This window comes from Cryptotermes secundus, unplaced genomic scaffold (genome assembly GCF_002891405.2).
Source record: "Cryptotermes secundus unplaced genomic scaffold, Csec_1.0 scaffold512, whole genome shotgun sequence".
In the NCBI taxonomy this organism is placed as follows: Eukaryota; Metazoa; Arthropoda; class Insecta; order Blattodea; family Kalotermitidae; genus Cryptotermes; species Cryptotermes secundus.
The window spans coordinates 676,371-696,239 of NW_019735563.1; the positions used below are offsets into that span (position 1 = coordinate 676,371).

At 40.6% G+C, this 19,869-nt stretch overlaps 2 protein-coding genes across 2 annotated transcripts in view; both read left to right on the forward strand.

Annotated features, from left to right (window-relative positions):
* Nucleotides 1-7,539, forward strand: part of LOC111869572 (odorant receptor 85b) — a 29,062-nt gene extending 21,523 nt beyond the window's left edge. The window contains exons 3-5 of the mRNA XM_033753489.1: nt 1,115-1,368; nt 3,076-3,175; nt 6,760-7,539. Coding sequence (XP_033609380.1) covers nt 1,115-1,368; nt 3,076-3,175; nt 6,760-6,837 — 432 coding nt within the window. The 3' untranslated portion in view covers nt 6,838-7,539. The remainder of the gene's footprint in view (nt 1-1,114; nt 1,369-3,075; nt 3,176-6,759) is intronic.
* A 5,792-nt stretch (nt 7,540-13,331) lies between these two features.
* Nucleotides 13,332-17,846, forward strand: LOC111869588. Its single transcript, XM_033753478.1, has 5 exons — nt 13,332-13,712; nt 14,045-14,321; nt 15,171-15,424; nt 15,519-15,618; nt 17,805-17,846. The coding sequence occupies exons 1-5, from the start codon at nt 13,438-13,440 to the stop codon at nt 17,844-17,846; spliced, it is 948 nt and encodes a 315-aa protein (XP_033609369.1). The 5' UTR covers nt 13,332-13,437.
* The last annotated feature ends 2,023 nt before the right edge of the window (nt 17,847-19,869 follow it).

Sequence of the window (19,869 nt, forward strand, 5' to 3'; positions counted from 1 at the left end):
GAAGACGCCGTAGAGATGGTTAATTGGTTTATTTAACAATCTACAAATAACGGCTACAATCAATTATCTCACAGTTGCGGGGTTTCACACTTTATAACCCTAATCGCATTAATCTGTTACCGCTGTTGCGGGGTTTCACACTTTATAACCCTATGCGCAAATCAGCTCACTCTGTCTTCAGTAGTCTACACGTATACGGTAGGGAAGCTGTGTATCACTGTATCACACACACTCCCAATTACACAATTACACACACGTCCGGTTCTTCTTTCCGCGACGGCTGCTATACTCCAACTGTAGTCGGCTGACTGTTACTTTACAACTCGGCGGATATCACAGTACAACTGCGTCAGGCGGCTGCTACAGTAGAACTTCGATCGTAACGCACTGTGCAGCTCACTTATATAGCTGCAGTGCTTGCCTGTGGCGTAATGAGTGTCACCGCGTGACGTCACCGCGGAGGGCTGGCGGGGAGCGCTACGTTACCGTGGGGAGGAGGGGGGAGGAGAGCGCTGACTTACCCGCCGCGTCACTGCTGGTGGGGGGGGGGTTCTCAGTCGCGCAACATGTTACAATACGTTTCTACTTTTCACAATAAAACATTATAATCAAAAATACATATACTTTTTATAAAACGGGTGATAATATGTAGGGGTTATATTTACGACATTTCAGCTAGGGTACAATTCAAATGGACAACCTGACAGAGACCTGAAAATGAATATAGCTGCAGCCTGATTATAACCACGATATGAATCACAGTGTTGTCTGATTACAGCAAGAAATAGTTATGAAGATGCCTCTCTGATGGAATGTGGTGCCGTTCAGTCGGGCAGAATGCTATCCAAGTTGCGAAGAAACCTGCTGCCTATAATTTCAAGGCACGACTATTGCACTGATTATGAAAGAAGTAAACTCACACCTCAAAGTCGACAAAACACATATGCCTACCTCAAAATAATAAGCACTTCCGTTTGTGTGACATACTGCAGATATACAAACATTATTTTACCTTCACTTTCACTCAAATTCCATAGAAATGTATAAAACAATGGAAAACGTAATATTCTTAAGAAAATGTATATAAATATCTAAGTTATAGTTTTCCTTGTAGATATTTGCAGCAAACTTCATCTTGAGCGCTTTCCTCGGCTTCCAATTTCTATATGCTACGCTGATTATGGTCGCGTGCAGTCAGCTGCAGAAGCTTAGAACGAACCTCTTGGACATAAAACAAGAACTGGTTCCATCAGGAGCTGACTCTGGCAGTGACGGGGGAGAAGAGCCAGTTTCCCGCTCCGAGGACGTATTCTGCCGCATGCAAATGCAACTGAACGAGTGCGTTCGGCACCATCAAGCCATACTGCAGTACGTCATTACTTTCACAGTACACGTGAGTTCATTATAGGAAATGGTAAAGGTAAGGCTGTCCCTCTGCTCATTTAGTTTACCACTACGGCGTGAAGACGTATGGGGGAGTGGAGGGATATTGTTGGGCCGCCCCATTGCGTCATCAAAATCCTTATCATATTTTGCATCTGCCAACCAGTTTTATTGTGCCCAGATGGGGGTCAATAACTCTACTCGCCCCCTATCGGACATCTGTGGATAGCTCCTACTCCACCCGGTGAACTAATTATTACAAATACCCCAATACACATTCAAAATGTGAAAACAAAGACAAATATAATCAAATCAACAAGTACGTACATACAACACTTTTAATATATATAATTTGTCATTACTCTACATTAACTTCATAAAACTAACTACCTACAGTGTAATCAACCTACGTAACACAAACCAAAATCATACTCTAACCATCATACGCTAACTAGAATTTTTATCTTAACAATAAACCAAAGTTCGTACGCTAACCATCTTATAGTGACCAAAAATATCACCTATTAACGACTACAAACCACATTCTCTATCGTAACATTCAATCAGCGAGCCAAAGTTGGTATATTCAAAAAGGAACTAGTGAATCAAATTACGTCCTAGCAGCCAATCAATGGATCAGTTTCACAATTTACAAACAATGAAACAAGTTTCGTTCCAAACAGTGAATCGTTTAATCAACTTTCAAATTTTAACCAACAATTAACGTACCAAATGTTACATTCTAAATATAATTACTAAACCAGATTCTTGTGTCTTAATAATCACCCAATAACTAAAAATTTATGCATTTTCATAAACAATCAATAAATAAAAATTTTTCTTTAACAATTAATGAACCAAAGTTTATATGCTATTATCATGTAGCTAATTTTATTCTAACAATCCACTAACAAATGGCAATTGATTACATAATCAGGGAAACCGATATTACATATTAAAAAACATCAGTGATCCGACCACGGGCAATTACTCATGCTTATAAAAGACGGTGCCAATGAAGATAGCTGACGCCATCGAGTCTCCTTCCTACCACACGATTTCTAGAGTCGACTGCTGCGAGCGACTGCGAGAGTCAAGAGTCCTCGGGGCTTCCCCTGTCCGAGCCACAACAATTATTCAACATTTTCGCAACTCGTGAAAATTCTGTTCACTCAAAATCCTAAAACCGGCAAATTCTTACTGACCGATAACCTGTCGTGCGAAAGCGGGACTTGCCTCTGTGTCGTTCACCCGATTTGTCAATGCCTGAGCAATAAGTTACGTCTAAAGATTTTCTTAACTCTGGCTTCCGGCTGACCAACCTGTGGTTCAACTAACGTAACCTGACTTACAAAACTTACAAAAAATTTCTAACAAACTGCGCATAGTATCGCCACCTCGCTAAATAAAAGCATATCCGTTGATATCCAGGGCACAACTATAAGTATGGTTCTCTCGACCTCGGTACTAGATAGTGTTGAGTGGTCACCTACACGTCCATGCCGCTTTACCTCCGAGAATTACTTCAGGCTAACAGATGGCTGATTGGGCACCAGGGACTGCCTGGATGTCGCTGGGAATCCAACACCGGCCGTCCACCCAGTAGCCGGTTCTTATACCACCCGAGCCATCCCCACTCCACATTCCTGACAGATAGTGTCAATCTTGTAACTTCTCCTTTTACAATTCCAGGTACATGCGAACTCTGGAAGACACACTGAACTTCCCGTTTTGTGGTCTGTTCCTGATGCTGCTTGCTTCACTCTGCTTTTTTTCCCTCTCTGCTGTCGCGGTAAAGTATCTCATTCTGAGTATGCAGTGATTTTCAGCTAAATTTTCGTCTGGTCGGAGCACTCAATTTTACATCTGAGTGCACGATCAGAAGATTTATTACAAATTTTACCATATCAAGATCTACGTGTATATGTCATATGGCTAAAGGAACTGACAATTTATAAAGCTACCCCATGTAACAGGCCGTGGAAGCCCATATGATCGTGAGACGTCCAGGCTCAATCTTTTGGTAGACAGTCAGCTTACAGAGGGCAGTGACATGGTCAGCCTTACGCGCCGAACGCCCTTTATTCCAAGGGTGATGCATGATTCTCATTTCTTTTAGAGACTGAGTCGACATGAGGACCATAGTGAGGCTGGAGGGGTATGGTCAATTAAAAAGATCTAATCACGTTCGGAATCAAACGCAGTACCTTTCGGCTTGCAGCACAGTGCCTCAGCCAACGACACTACATCATCCCCTGGGGAATTATAAAAGAGATCTTATAATAATGTCCATTTCCTAAATATTTATAACTCATATTACGAAAATATGAACACTTTTCAGTAACTTAAGCACAACGAACAAAAACACGAATTGTTGACTTTACTCTCGTCTCATAATGTAGGCCTCTCATTCAGGCTACTCTTGCCTTGACACATACATATATATTCCAGGTAAATGCATTTAGCTCACGTTTTTCATACTACGTAAAATGATGGACCTGAAAGGGAATATGAATATTTGAAAAACATTTTTGTATGTATACTTGCACGTTTCTAAGCAAATGTTCCTTTTTATCCAGAGCTGGGGAGACATAATCGACTTAATACAAATTCTCGTCATATATGCAATGATGATGTCTTACGTTTGTCTGTTCTGTGCACTTGGGACCGAACTCACGCTACAGGTATGGGGAAACTGTAATTATATTCGTACACGCTGACTGGTATGTTCCACATTCGTTCAGAAACATCTGTTACATGCGTAGAGGCTACTGTTCCAGGCTGAAAGGGTGAGAGACGCTGCCTGGGGGTGCGACTGGGTGGGAACCCCTGTCCCATTTCAGCGCTGTCTGGCCTTCATCATCGCCACAGCCAACAAGGAGTTCACACTCACAGCCGGGAAATTTGTTCCGGTGTCCAACTCGACCATGATGAGTGTAAGGACATGCGAGTCCATAAAAAATGGAATGATTTAAAATACATTAGGCTCATTACATGTACCTCCAAAGTCCAAAACTCTTTAACATCTAAAGTTTCCGAGAAGACTGAATGCGAACATGTGACTTCGGAAAATTAGCCGCGTTGTTATTCAGTAAGATGCCAATATTTCGGAAACTGTCCTCATTTTCAGCAACACCTTTTATATATAACCTCCATATTGAAGAGGAAGAAGTTTTGTGTCTTCTATCAAAACAAGAAGCATTTGAATTTTTTTTTTATTTATAGTTATTGACAATCTGAAATATACATTTCTTTAAGCCAATGTGCTGACTAGTGTGCAGATTAATGCACACCTTACATGACGTGAGTGGGCGACATCCATCGATGTTCACCTCATAGCCATAGGTCTTGCGGTGATTTGCGTTTTAGACGTCTGTTAATCGGTGGCAGTAATAGGGGACGAATAAGCGGGTTGTCGTGTTCTTTAAGTTTGTTGACGTAGGCAGAGCTGTGTTGGCGGATAACTTCCGTGACGTGCTGTACTTTGAGGTCAGTATGTAGAGTGCGGTTTGAGATGCACCAGGGTGCAGCGGTTATGGTTCTTAGGATTTTTGATTGTGAACATTGGATGATGTCGACTGTAGATTTGAATGCGGTTCCCCATAGTTGGATGCCATATGTCCATACAGGCCTGATAACTGTTTTGTAGATGAGCAGTTTGTTTGAAAGGGAGAGGTTGGATTTTCTGCCAAGCAGCCAGTTGAGCTCTGCAGATTTGAGGTCCATTTGCTTGCGTTTCTTGAGAATATGTGGACGCCAGCTTAGTTTGCTATCTAGGGTGATCCCGAGACATGTGACCTGCTCTGCAAGCATTTTAAATGATTCATATTTGGACCATATACAGGTTGTATCAGAACTCAACGGCAAAACTTCAGGAACGGACTCCTCATATAGAGAGATAACTCGGTAACATCCTGCGGGATTATATCATGAGGCAGTAAAATTCAGTCAGTATCCTATTCTTTTAATAAAATTTTAGTTTTATCATCCGATAATGTCTCGCTCTTGCAAGTGGTCTATTCCCCTCAGGAATTTGACTAATATTTTGTACATACATAACATTTTCTCATGCATACTACATGTGTCACCCATCTTATCCCTGATTTTATCACACTGTCACGTGTCGAATAACTCTGTAATTATGCATTTCCGGACCCATGTTGTCATACACTTGTTTTCGTCTCTGTATATTAGGAGTTTGTTCCTGAAGTTTTGCCGTTGTGTTTTGATACAACCTGTATACCGTCCTATTTTTAATTTGGAAAATGTTTCGGAGATTCGAATCTGTCTCCGTCCTCAGGTAAAAAGCAATTCAAGTTAGCTGGGCCCAACTCATATAACCAGTCCCTATTTTCGGATATCAGAACCAGCACAAGGTAGGACATACAAACAACACACTACAGAAACCATCACGCCAATTGCATGCGACACATACGTCTCATACGTCTCACGTCTCACATACGTGGCGTCCTAAAATTTTCTCTGAACTCCAGCAAATGGTTTGTTCTCTTTCATTCATATGGCCTGCCTTACTTTGGTTCTCTTGCCTGAAGACAAGGAATTGTTTTTCGAGTGGACCAAATTGAGTTGTGTTTTTCCTGCAAGGCAGCGGAAAGGAAGTCCGGTCTCAGAAGCGATATTTTAAATAAAACTAGAAATATGGGCAACGTCTAAATATGTCTATCATTTTATTAATTTACCATCGTCACGAACTTCTGAGATCTTAAGAAACATTTAGTAAAATACACTGTGCGTAAATGTAGAATAAAATGCAAATAGTAAAAATAAGTTAAATTGAAAAGACACAAATTTCCTTGAGTCTATTCCACGAACTGTTCAGGTACGGGAAAATATCTCGTATTCTTAAAGAGGCTGGCACAGCTTATACAAATGTCCAGTGCACATGTACCGATATAAACTGATTCAATCAGCTATCTCTTTAGATGGAACTCTCTCCGAGCACATATCAAATTTCTAACAACTTCAGTCTAATGCTTTTTTTAAAAATTGTAAATGGTTAGAACGTACATATATATACTATATACGTATATACTAAGTGCAATAAAAAGTATAGCACATATTCAATAAGAAATCGAGGTTTGGGAACAATATCCAACTTATAAACTATTACAATTGATTTAGTATTCCACTCTCCATATGTAGGAGAACGATTCTTCTGGATTGTAGCATCCCCCACTGAATACTGTTATTCAGTCAAGTTTTGCGTACTTGTAGCTGCCTTTCCAGAACATTTTCACTTTACTGAGCCATGTCCTCTGGGCACAGTCTGTTCTTAGTATTTTATTTACTTCGATTTCCTTTACATAAATGTGTAACAATTGTTTATAAAATATTAAATATTTTGTTTGACACCAGATGATGAACGAGTCCGTCTCCCTCTTCATGTTCCTACTCACCATGAAGGACAAGAGTGAAGAAACTGTCACGGAGTAGCCTACTCACCATGAAGACCAAGAGTGAAGAAACTGTCACGGAGTAGCCTACTCACCACGAAGATCAAGAATGAAGAACTGTTACGGAGTAGCCTACTCACCACGAAGGACAAGAATGAAGAAACTGTCACGGAGTAGCCTACTCAGCAACAGAAACTGGAAACTGTGTCTGCTCGACACTGCAATATTTATTGTGTTTTGTCCCCTAATACTGATCTACAGATTCAACAGTTTCCATAACGAATTGCACAATGTTTCAAGAAAACTATTTTTGACAAAATACGAAATGCGGTCCCTCACTGTATGTGATTACTCGGTTTGCAGGTCATAAAAAATTTAGCATCAGATTGTAAAACTGATTTATGTCAAACTTCACTTAATGGAAAGAAGAAAAATATGCAACAAATGTGTTTCACAAATTACACTCTCAGCAAGCAGGAAACTACATTATTAAGTGCTCTACACTACCAACAAAGAATGGCACTTACTTCTCACAATATAGAAAACACAAGACAACTTGATATTCTCAGCTTTAGAGAACGACATTTACTGCAATACTAGTGTAATATATCTGTTATAACTTTGCAAGAACACAGCATCAAGCATATATATCGACATAGCCATTTTCTTCCTTTCGTTTTATTGCTAGTGGGGTGGGACTCAGTCCCTTGTACTGCGGCCACTTCTGGCCTATTGTACCAGCCCCAGATGATAGGTGAAGGTGATTGTGGAGCAATTGGTGGAATGAAGATTGGTAGGGGAAACCGAAGTACTCGGAGAAAACCTGCCCCAGCGCCACTTTGTCCACCACAAATCCACTTGACAAGAACCGGGATCGAACCCGGGCCGCTGCGGTGAAAAGCCAGCGACTAACCGCTTGTTACTCTGTTATACATATTTCTTCTCGAATTACCCAATATTTACATAAAATTCAAATAATATAAATGCCTACAATCCGTTGTATGACATAGATCAAGTCCCCCAACCAAAGAATTCAAATTTGAATAATATAAGTAATTTTTCAAAGCTCGAAAATTGGTCACTGTGCTTCCTGTTGTCGATCACAGTGACCGCACTGCCTGCGGCATTAACTCTCTTCGCTCGCTCGAACGCTGGAATCATGGGTTCGAATTCCACTCAAGACATGGTTGGCTGTCTCTCCTCTCCTCTCCTCTCGTTCCCACTGAAGGGAATGGCTGGTTTCTCAGCTTCATGATCTTTTTTTACAGACGGTAGGACTCCTTGGACGGGAGATCAGCTCGACGCGAGGATGGTTGGCTGAAATGTGTTCGTTTATTCTGTGTTTATGTTATTCTGTGTGTAGGTAGCGGCCTTGCGACGGCCTGATCTCCCGTCCAAGGAGACTTACAGACTGTGTATACGGTCAAAAAACTGAAAAAACAGCCAAGGCCAAACACAGGGCTGTAGAGCAATCAAAATTATGATAATAATAATAATAATAATAATAATAATAATAATGCTTCCTATGGTTACCATGGTTACTGTTTGTCAGTATGGTTAATGCATTAGCCATTGGCGCTAGTGTCAAACGCAACTCATAATTGCGCACTTAAGCCATTGTTCATACCGATCCTATCAGGTTAATATTATGGATATGCTGAAGCCTGTTATTGCATAACATTCAAATTAACTGTATTTTAAAATTCTTCCAGCAATTCTGCAATTGAAATCATGCGGACGGACAAACAAACTGCCTGATTTCATATGTATTTATTTATGTTCTTAGTATTGGCATACAGGGTGTATGAAAACTCAACGGCAAAACTTCAGGAACGGACTGCTCATATTCATTCATTCATCAGTAATCTGTCAAGACGACAGGTCCACAATCTCTTCTAAAACAGTTCCTCCACTTGTTGCGATCTAGAGCTTTCTCCTTCAAATGAACATATCCTCTTCTGTCCCCAAGGTCATCCAGCATCTTCTTACGTCTTCGTCCTCGTCTTCTGGTCACTTCTATCCGCCCCTCTATCTTTCCTTCGATAACTTCTTTTAGAAGGCAGTTACCGCGTAAGATATAACCAATCCAATTAGCCTTCCGTTTTCTTATTTCGTGTAGGATATTCCTCTGCTCACTGACTCTAATTAACACTTCTTCATTTCTCACATAATCGGTCCAACTGATCTACTCCATCCTTCTCCAACACCACGTTTCGAAGCTTTCCAGATGTTTCTGATCTACTGCCCTAAGTGTCCAAGTTTCAGCCCCATACAAAGCCATGTCCAAATGTAGCATTTCACTAGTTTCTTTCTCAAATTTAAGTCCAATTTACTGGTAAATAGGTTCTTCTTGCTAAATGCAGCTTTTGCCATGGCAATTCTAGATTTAATTTCACAAGTACACCTTCCATCATCTGTTAACAAGCTACCCAAATACTTCAATCTTTTCACATTCTCCAGTTGTTTTTGGTCTATCTTTATTGTGACTGTGGTTGGTTGTCTCGAAATTTTCAATACTTTTGATTTTTCCACATTCATTTCCATGCCATAGCACACTGCTCATATAGAGAGACGAAAACAAGTGTGTAACAACATGGGTCCCGAAATGCGTAATTACAGAGTTATCCAACACGTGACAGTGATAAAATCGAAGATAAGATGGGTGACACATGCAGTATGCATGGGAAAATGATATGCGTGTACAAAATATTAGTCGAATTCCGCAGGGGAATAGACCACTTGCAAGAACTAGACATTATCGGATGTTAAAACTATTTTTTTTTAAGAATAGGATATTGGCAGAATTTTACTGCCTCATGATATAATCCCGCAGGATGTTACCGAGTTATCTCTCTACATGAGAAATCCATTCCTGAAGTTTTGCCGTTGAGTTTTGATACACCCTCTTTAGTTGGGGATCGTCAGTGTGGGTTTCGACGAAGGAGATCAACTGTATTCATGTGGCTCAGGATAGGGACTGGTGGGGAGCTCTTGTGAACACGGTAATGAAACTTCGGGTTCCACAAAATGCTGGAAAGTTCTTGAATATTTGCACAATTGGAGGCTTCTCAAGAAGAGCTCAGCACCATGATCGAGTATTGGCATCACCTTAAATGTTGCACAGATAAAACTAGTATTCGATGTCTTGAGATTGGTTTTGGGTTTCAGATTACTTTCAGATAAAGCAGAACTGAAGTGTCAAGAAAATGGGGACATGTAATACACGCTTCACTTAAAGTGAAGGAGAGTAAATTTTTATAATTTATGGGCTCCAATATCAAGAAGTTACGAACTCTATAATTTAAGAATAAAGGACATTTTGCCTATGCTCAATAAGTTATGATTGAAGTTTAAATTAATAACTCTATATTATCATAATAAACGTCTTTTCTTCAGTCGTTTTTGTAGCACTACGTACTAAATTTCTGTCAAAATTTGTTTAAAATTCTAAAAGTTTCAAATATATTAATATCAAGCTGTCTCTTATTGACGTCATTATCGACTTGTAAATTTGTGGAATAAACTCCTATGTTCACACGAACTGGCTCTACATATTTTGGAGTCCAGTTTACTTATGTACGATTGTTATTGTTTACATACACTTTATTTGGTATGTGACATTTATAGATGATTGCTGTTGTGAACTACATGAATTATTCATTTATACAGAATGTATCAAAAGTCAACGGCAAAATTCAGGAAGGGACTGCTCATATAGAAAGACGAAAACAAGTGTATGGCAACATGGGTCCGGAAATGCATAATTACAGAGCTATCCGACACGTGGCAGTGTGATAAACTCGAGGATAAGATGGGTGACACATGCAGTATGCATGGGAAAATGATATGTGTGTACAAAATATTAGTCGATTTCCTGAGGGGAATAGACCACTTGCAAGAACTAGACATTATCGGATGACAAAACTAAAATTTTATTAAACGAATAGGATATTGACTGAATTTTAATGCCTCATGATATAATCCTGTAGGATGTTACCGAGTTACCTCTGTATATGAGGTGTCCGAGCCTGAAGTTTTGCCGTTGAGTTTTGATACACCCTGTATAGCATTAACAGTTATTAGTGAATATAAATGTCTTATTTTCTCTCTTACCATTGTTTTATCCAGTTTAAAGGCTGTGAAGAATTAGTCCTTACAATGTTAGAAATAAATATTTTGAATCTCACTTCCACATGTACAATCGAATGCATTTTTTCAGCGAATTCTTGAGGCGGTAAGGATGTATAACAACACGACAAGACTCATTAATGTGTATTTTTTCCTTAACCTATAATTTTGCAACCATCGTAATAAATATAAAGAGGAATTATTTCATGAAATAATTTGACGCATTACGGACGTATTTTGTTCCGTCGCTTAGTTCTCATCTCAGCCGCACATAGCGCTGATAACAGTTTTTATCTAAAATTTCGTTTATTTTTATGATAAAATTAAAGTGTTATGTATGTTTAATTAATAAAGCACCACGACATGAAGACATATGAGGAAATGGAGGTGTTGCTTCCCGCAGTCTTAACCTCGGCACCGGATTTGATGATTGATCTACTTCATTTCCTATCCGCTTTATTCGCGGGGTAAGAGCTCCCGGTACCTATTGGATACGAGGCTGACTAGGCCTACCAGAGCCTGTCTGCATGCTCTGGGGAAGAGAGAGTTCTCTTGCCTTTATAGGGACTCGAACCCCATTCTTCAAGCTTCTAACCCTTCTCCGAAACTCCCGAATTATTCCATTTGCATGCTTCATTTTCCTTCAGTTACACCAAGTAACTGTTATACTTGGTGGCAAGAGTCATCGATCGGCTACACGGCTCTCCACCCCTTTTTCTTGTGATGGGGAGGGCATACCTGAACGCTACCTGTCCGTTCCATGGATTGGTTAAGGAAAACCAATTGCCGGGGACCCCCGGTCACCTGATGAAGCTGATAGCCGCCCTCCCGCCATTCCGCAGAATGTTAGAAAACTGGTTCAACTGTTTGCGTGTCTGCAGACATGCTCACTGGTGTTGGGAGGGACTCACGCACGGTTGGGGCATCGTCCCAGTCACGTGAGGACACCAACTGGGACAATGCACCTCGATACTTGGATTTATATTTCCCTTCGGCGAATTTATTGCACGGAAGTTAAATCTACTTTAGGGAGACCCCGTACAGCTTGGTTCCAGTGTTCGAACAGAGAATAAGATAGAAATAATATTTATTATTCCCTGTGTCCCTTCTGAAAGTGACGGTAAGCAATGCAGGAAGTTGAAGAGTACTTACCTCCTAGGATATAATGCCGTTTAGTCTGTTGACAATAAATCGACATTTCGGAGGAACATATCGCATCCATCTTCAGGGTCGAATAATGCGAGCAAAATATAAGCTTAAGATCTTTCGCGTCTGATTCGACCTTGAAGACGGATGCGGTAAAAAGATAAAGTTATCCTTTAACAGGCCATGGAAGTCCATAGGGTTGTGAGACGTCGAGGCTCCCACATTATCTATACAGTAGGCTCACAGATGGAGGTAAGATTTTCAGCCTTACGCATCGGCCGCACTTTACCCCAGGAAGATTCCTGGTACTTATTTCTGTTATAGACTGAGTCGACCACAAGGCCGCAGTGCGGCTGGAAAGATTAGGTCAATCGAAAAAATCCACCTCCTCGGGACTCTAATCCGCGACCTTCCGACTTGTAGCAGAGTACCTCAACTAACTACGCTACCGCGTGCCCCGATGGAAGCGATATGTTCCTCCAAAACGTCGGTTGGTTTTCAACAGAATACACGGAGTTGTATCTCAGAAGATAGCCTAATCTTCATATCCACCGCTGTGAGCATCTCAGATGCTTCAAATTCTTTTTTAACTGAAGAGTAACTTGCGCAACTTCTTCAAGAGCTTCAATGTACCACGCCAAAAGCAAGTAGCTATAGTAACCAAGGTACGTAGAAGTATCAAAGGGCATTGGGAGTAAAAGTGACACATCGTAGCCTCTAATCAGTGCGTGAAGGAGAGAATACCTTACCGCATGTGAATTACTTTGAGCTGTGACACCTAATTGCATTGGTGAAGTGGAAAAAAGGATGTAAGTGGAACATTTCTATGGATATAGCATAAATCAGACGCGGAGTAAATTCTTAAAATGTCATAAGTAAGGAATTATATAAAAGATATACAATATGCTAATATTTAATGGTGGCAGCTTTAGTGGGACTTAGTCCCACCACACTAGCAATAAGGAAAATACTTACTTATAGATCACTGTAGGTCGCGGTGCAAGGGCCCACCCCTTATACATTTATTCGTACTTTTACTTACAAGTTTTAGCGTCGTAATTCATTTTTCCCCCGATAGAGAGCATTTAACTTTTCAGGTGGAAACTATGTAGTTCTTTCAGTAACCGCCCATTTCAAACACGAGAGCGCAGAAGGACCTTCGTGCCTCATAAATATTGCACGACAAACAGCTGACCTTAGCTTGGGCAAGCCTGTGTAGACACTCTGAAGAGTTCAGTTGAGCAAGGAAGTGACTGAGTGGCAGATGTCCGTGCGTGTGCTGCCACTAAAGTTGAACTGTTCGTATAAGAAAGTTATCTCATTTCACATTCTTACGTATTAGTACTTGTAAGTAAGGAATTTTGTGATGAAAACGAAGGAACCACAGGCGTGTGATGTGACGGGGAATCGCTTTCGTATACTTATAATATTGCTAAGAACAGGAAGTGTCCCAGTCTACATGAGGAACCCATCACTACTGATTTCCGTCTACAATGTATTGTCGGTACTCCATGCTATAGCTCTGTATATCGCGTTCTGTATGGATATTATCGTACACAGAAACGATTTGAAGAATTTTATGAAGGCTTTCAGATTGTTGAATTCAGCTACATTAATATTGTGGAATTATTTCAGTCTAAGGTAGATCAATTATTAAAATTGGCTTGCAATACGATCGTTATATCTACATAAAATACAGAGTGATTCAGTGACTGTGTAAAACCTTATACAAAATGCAATATCGTTATGAAATTCAAGGTCGAATTATGTTCTTGTGACTGCGTGTTATACGTTGTGTATGTTGAAGGAAGTGTACAATTTCTTTATTAAAATCGTTATGAAAGACTCTGGGAATAATTTCTATCCCAATTTTCATGACAGAAGGATATTGATTTTTCTACTACACAATATGGCGTCACTTCCCCCAAGGACACCGCTCTTAATAATTCTTGTTTTATCTCTGTGTATTCCAGATGGCGTTTACATGATTTTGAGCGTCTGCTTCGTCTCACGGAATCCTTCACATGGGAAGACCAGCCGACCAGAGATCCTCACACCGGACACCATACACTAGCGGGATGGATACCTCACCTTCAGAAATTATGGATGTACATACTTGGATTCTCATATTTTTTTCACATACTACAATCAGGAGTACGGATGTTGGTATATCATGAATTAATGTTCCCAGCCTGGTACCCTTTCGACACTGTCAACAGTCCAGGGTACGAACTCGCAATTTTCATGCAGGTAATTCTATATCTCCACTGTATCGTATGCAATGACGGGTTTACTTAGAGCTAGTGTTAAAGTTCTCGGTTCTGCTACCGTTGCGTTACAAATGTGTCACACAATATACGACGCGCAAAAAAAATTAGAAACAATGAATGAGATGCATGTAATATGAGGGAGAGTCAGTAAATAAGTTACAAATGGAAGTGAAACAGCTGAAATAGACGTAATTGGATTTCTATGTGTATCACTAGGTAGCAGCTGCTCCATTCTATGTCCGGCATGCTTCATTGAGGCATTCAAAGAGTTACAGAGGCATTTTACTGCTTAAGATTTTTTTTTTTTGCTAGTGGGGTTGGACTAAGTCCCTTGTACTGCGGCCACTTCTGGCCTATTTTACCAGCCCCAGATGATAGGTGAGGGTGATTGTGGAGCAATTGGTGGAATGAAAATTGGCAGGGGAAACCGAAGTACTCGGAGAAAACCTGCTCCAGCGCCACTTTGTCCACCATAAAACCCACTTTACCAGACCCGGGATCGAACCCGGCCCGCAGCGGAGAGAAGCCAGCGACTAACCGCTTGAGCTATGGCGCGACCTTACTGCTTAAGCTTTGCTCCAAAAGGTATGACGTAACCTAGTTTCGTAGGGTAGATTGACTATATAAAGACGAGAGAAGAGAGTTCTTTAATGACCGATATCTATACACAGCCATACGTAAAGTAGCAACCATGAAAACCACAACTTAAAACATCACCACCGTGAAAACACAAAGGGCACATAAAATTGATGAAACTAACCGAAAAGTAGTTGAATTGAGGCAGAGTCAGTAAATTGTCTTAATTATATATTTTCCCCTTCCTTTCCAGACATTCGCCACACCCATTTACATGACAAATTCTTTCAGTTTCCCACTCTTATATGCTACGGTGGTTATGGTCGCGTGCAGTCAGCTGCAGAAGCTCAGAACGAACCTCTTGGACATAAAACAAGAACTGGTTCCATCAGGAGCTGACTCTGGCAGTGATGGGGGAGAAGAGTCAGTTTCCCACTCCGAGGACGGGTTCTGCCGCATGCAGACGCAACTGAACGAGTGCGTTCGGCACCATCAAGCCATACTGCAGTACGTCATTACTTTCAGAGTACACGTGAGTTCATTACAGGAAGTGACTTACGGGTAATGTCAATTCTGCTAATTATCTTTTTTACCATTTCAGGTATATGAGAGCATTAGAAGATACAATAAACTTCACGTTGTGTGGTGCGTTTCTAATAATGCTTGCTGCACTCTGCTTTGTTTCGTTCTCTGCAGTCACGGTAAAGTATTTCTTTCTGAGTGTGAACTGATGCTTGGACCACGCTTCCTTCTAATGTGAACACTTATTCTTTGTGCACATGAATGTAGATTGACAAACACTTTACTGTCTGAAGCCTGAAATTAATATAAATGCTAAAAAATGGTATTTCCTTGCAATATAATGCCATTGCTTCGGTAGGTCACCGACGTTTCGGAAGACATGCTGCATCCATTTTCAGGCTCGAATAGTAGATAAAGCAAGTAGCCGACAAGAAACAGGCATCAAGCCGTTCAATTTCTTTGCCTCCTTCTTCTTGTTTGCCACATTATTGGCTTGATTTTCCATCCTGAAGGTGAATGAATTAGGGTTAAGTTCCTCCGAAACGTCGGCCAACTTCTATTGGAATGCACTGCATCGCATCCCAGACGATAATACCGTTCATTGAAACAGGTATTTGAACAAAATTATAAGAAACATTTGTTATAAACGAAATTCTTTTCTCCCTATTCAAGATATGTAGAGTGAGTATTCAGTGATAATGTCTGGTTTAAGATATCCGTTTGAAATTGAAAAGGAACAGATATATTTATTCTAGTGTCCAACAATCTGTAAAATTTGTAACGTAATCTACACAGTTGATCCATAATAACTACCGAGTAAACATCATCTGAATAAGACTGCTTATTTATTGCATGTTCCACAGAAAAAAATACATTTGGTCATAAGATGCCAAAAGATTGTAAAAAGAAACACATCATGGAAGAAATATATTTCATAACTAGCTTATTTTTTTACGGTGAGTTGTTAGCTCCACGCCCAACCCCAAGCTGGAGGACCACTCATTTTCGACTGTTCGCTACTGCTTATTCAGTGTATTCGTAGCTATCCTCAACATCTGGAGGCCGTCTCCTCCATCCGCAACCTGAGGACGCGCCATGCCGTGGTGACAAGGGACCCACCTAATATAATATAATTAGAATGATCAAATCAAGGACGATGAGATGGGAAGGGCATGTAGCACGAATGGAAGCAAAGAGGAATGCATATAGGATATTGATGGGAAAGTCAGAAGGAAAGACCAAGACTTAATGGCTGGATAATACTGAAATGTGTCATAGATTCATAGGAGGTTGTGGTATGGACTGGATTAATCTGGCTCAGGAAAGGGCCAGTGGAGGGCTCTTGTGAACACTGTTTCTATGAAATGCTGGTGTATTCTTGAGTGGTTGCACAATTGGTTCAGGTCCATGAAGTTAGCTATATTTATATTCCGTGACCAAAGACAGGGGTTTACAGAATACTAAACAAACCACGAAATTGGCGAAAAGTTAATTCAGTTTATGCATCAGAAAACAAAGGCGAACAATTAAATTTTCCATATGTAAACCGAGAAAAAATATTTGCACAGAAATCGCGCTGACGCTTCAGAACAATGTAAGGGAGGAAATGCTTCAATTTCATTGTAGTGATTCAACGCACGCAGAAACACAGAAAATATAGGTTACAAATGGTACTAGTTCCTTTACTACAGGTAACTTTAACTTTATTATTCTTGAATAACCACTTCGAGTCACCTCTTGTAACCTGCGTGACAAGAGAGAAAAATGAACAAAATTTGCGCATATATGAAAATAAATTTTAAGGATGCAGTGTTCTGAGAACTCTTTATATTTCGATTAAAATTTCTTCCATGTGGTTTCGTGTCCCTCTCACAATGCATCACCGAACCGGAAATGAAAATTAGTACTTTGTTTTCAGTAATATGGAAGAGGTACGTTTTGGTACACAGTGTACAAAATTAAGAAAAACACTGAAACAAACAAATTTCTGTTGATGTTTCATAGACGTGGAAATATATCTATAGTTTCTATGTTGAAGTCACTGTTGTCTAGCCCATTTTTATATTTGTGGGGGTAAATTCTGTTGTGAGAATTTTGCCGACTTTACTAAATTTCTTTCTAAGTTAATTCACGAGAATTCATTATGCCAGATTATAGCAATAATTATTCAGCTTGTTTCGTATGAGAGATAATAACGAGCTAATAGATGCAGTCTATAATTTTGAAATTATATTTTAATAATGTGGTGTGCGTATTTATTTGAATACATATATCTTTGCTTCTAGAGCTGGGGTGACATAAACGACATATCTCAAGTTTTCTACGTGTATAGTGTTACAATGTGTTTTGTTTATCTGTACTGCAGACTTGGGACGGAACTCACGCTACAGGTATGTGGAAACTGTAAGTATATTTGTACACGCTGACTGGTATGTTCCATATTCGTTCTGAAACACCCGTTACATGCGTAGGGGCTACTGTTTCAGGCTGAAAGGGTGAGAGACGCAGCCTGGGGGTGCGACTGGGTGGGAACTCCTGTCCCATTTCAGCGCTGTCTGGCCTTCATCATCGCCACAGCCAACAAGGAGTTCACACTCACAGCCGGAAAATTTGTTCCGGTGTGCAACTCGACCATGATGAACGTAAGAATATTCATAAGGTAAAAGGTAAAGTTCTCCCTGTGCTTAACTAATAAGCACTACACAATGAAGGCGCATGGGGGAGTGGATGCATAGATCCACATTTTCTTCACCTCAGCACTAGCTGGAGGCGAATAATCAGCCTCACGCCCCGACCGCTTTAGCCCCGGAGAAGTAGCCCCCGGTAGGCATTGGATTGGAGGTTGGGTGGACGCCAGAGCCGGTCTTGACGACTTTGAGTAGACAAAATCCTTGAAGCTACCAGGATTCGAACTACGACCCCTCTGCCTTTAAGCCCGTAGCCAGTCGCCATTTATATTCCTCATTTATCAATGGCTCTACAGACCTTTTATGGTCCTTCGACGCTTTTTCAGATACGTAATCCTATACGCAGACAGTAGGAGTCCTGGATGGGGGATGAGCGCGTCGCAAGGCCCCTACCTAAACACAGGACACCACATACATGGAATAAACGCAGACATCTATGCCTCGAGTAGGATTCGAATCCACGACCCCAGTGTTCAAGCGGGCGAAGAAAGTTTATGAGTTAAACTGCGTGGCCGCCGTGAACTGCCAATTCGATTCCTACTCCAACCTAAGCACGGAAGAATATGCAGTGACGTAGATTACATTACTAAACATTACAGCAATTGTTTTAATAACAAATATGAATATTAAATATCCTCAGTTAATTATAAAATTAACATGAATCGAATTTACTTTACTAGGTATAGGTTTGCTCTTCTGTCGTGAAACCGTCCACCTTTGGTAAAAGTTTCCCTCTAAGTAATAGCACTGTTTAAGGAACGTTGCTATTCCATCAAATTAGTATTTCAGCAAAGCCTAAGTGTAACTGTCTTTCCGGAATTATTTAAATTACTGAGGCCATTTTTTGACGAAGTTAATTTCCATTAGAATCCTAAATTAAAATGCGATATTTGTTTGTCACCAGATGGTGAACCAATCCATCTCCCTCTTCATGTTTCTACTCACCATGAAGGACAAGGGTGAAGAAACTGTCACGGAGTAGCCTACTCACCATGAAGGACAAGCGTGAAGAAACTGTCACGGAGTAGCCTACTCAACATGAAGGACAAGCGTGAAGAAACTATCACGGAGTAGCCTACTCAACATGAAGGAGAAGAGTGAAGAAGCTGTCACGCAGTAGTCAGCAACAGAAACTGGAAACTGTGTCTGCTCCGCACTGCAATATTTATTGTTTTGTCTCCAGATGATGAACGAGTCCATCTCCCTCTTCTTGTTTCTACTCACCATGAAGACGAAGAGTGAAGAAACTGTCACCAAAGAGCTCGTTCAGAAATAGGAGGAGGAAATAGCATTATCTCCATGCTTACGTGTTTACATTGCTTTATATTACATGTTAGTGCTTTACAAATTCCACTCTTGGCGTAACTAATAGCACTGAACTTCCGATGAATTAAAATTATTGAAAAATATTGTTTGTTACATTTAAAGTCAATATTCAAGGGATTCTGGTGAAAAAAATGGTAAAACTATCCCTGTAACAAGTCGTAGGGGCCCTTAGGTTTGTGAGACGTCGAGGCTACCATATTTTCAAAAGAATGGGCTCACAGATGGCGGTGAGGTTGTCAGCTTTACGCGCCGGTCGCACATTCACCCCCAGGAATATTCCTGGTACTCGTTTCTGTTAGAGGCTGAGTCGAACCCAGGGCCATAGTGTGGCCGGAAGGGTTTGTCAAATTAAAAAGAAATCTCCCTCATCGGGCCGCGAACCCGCTACCTTCCGGCTGGTACTTGCAATATTATTTA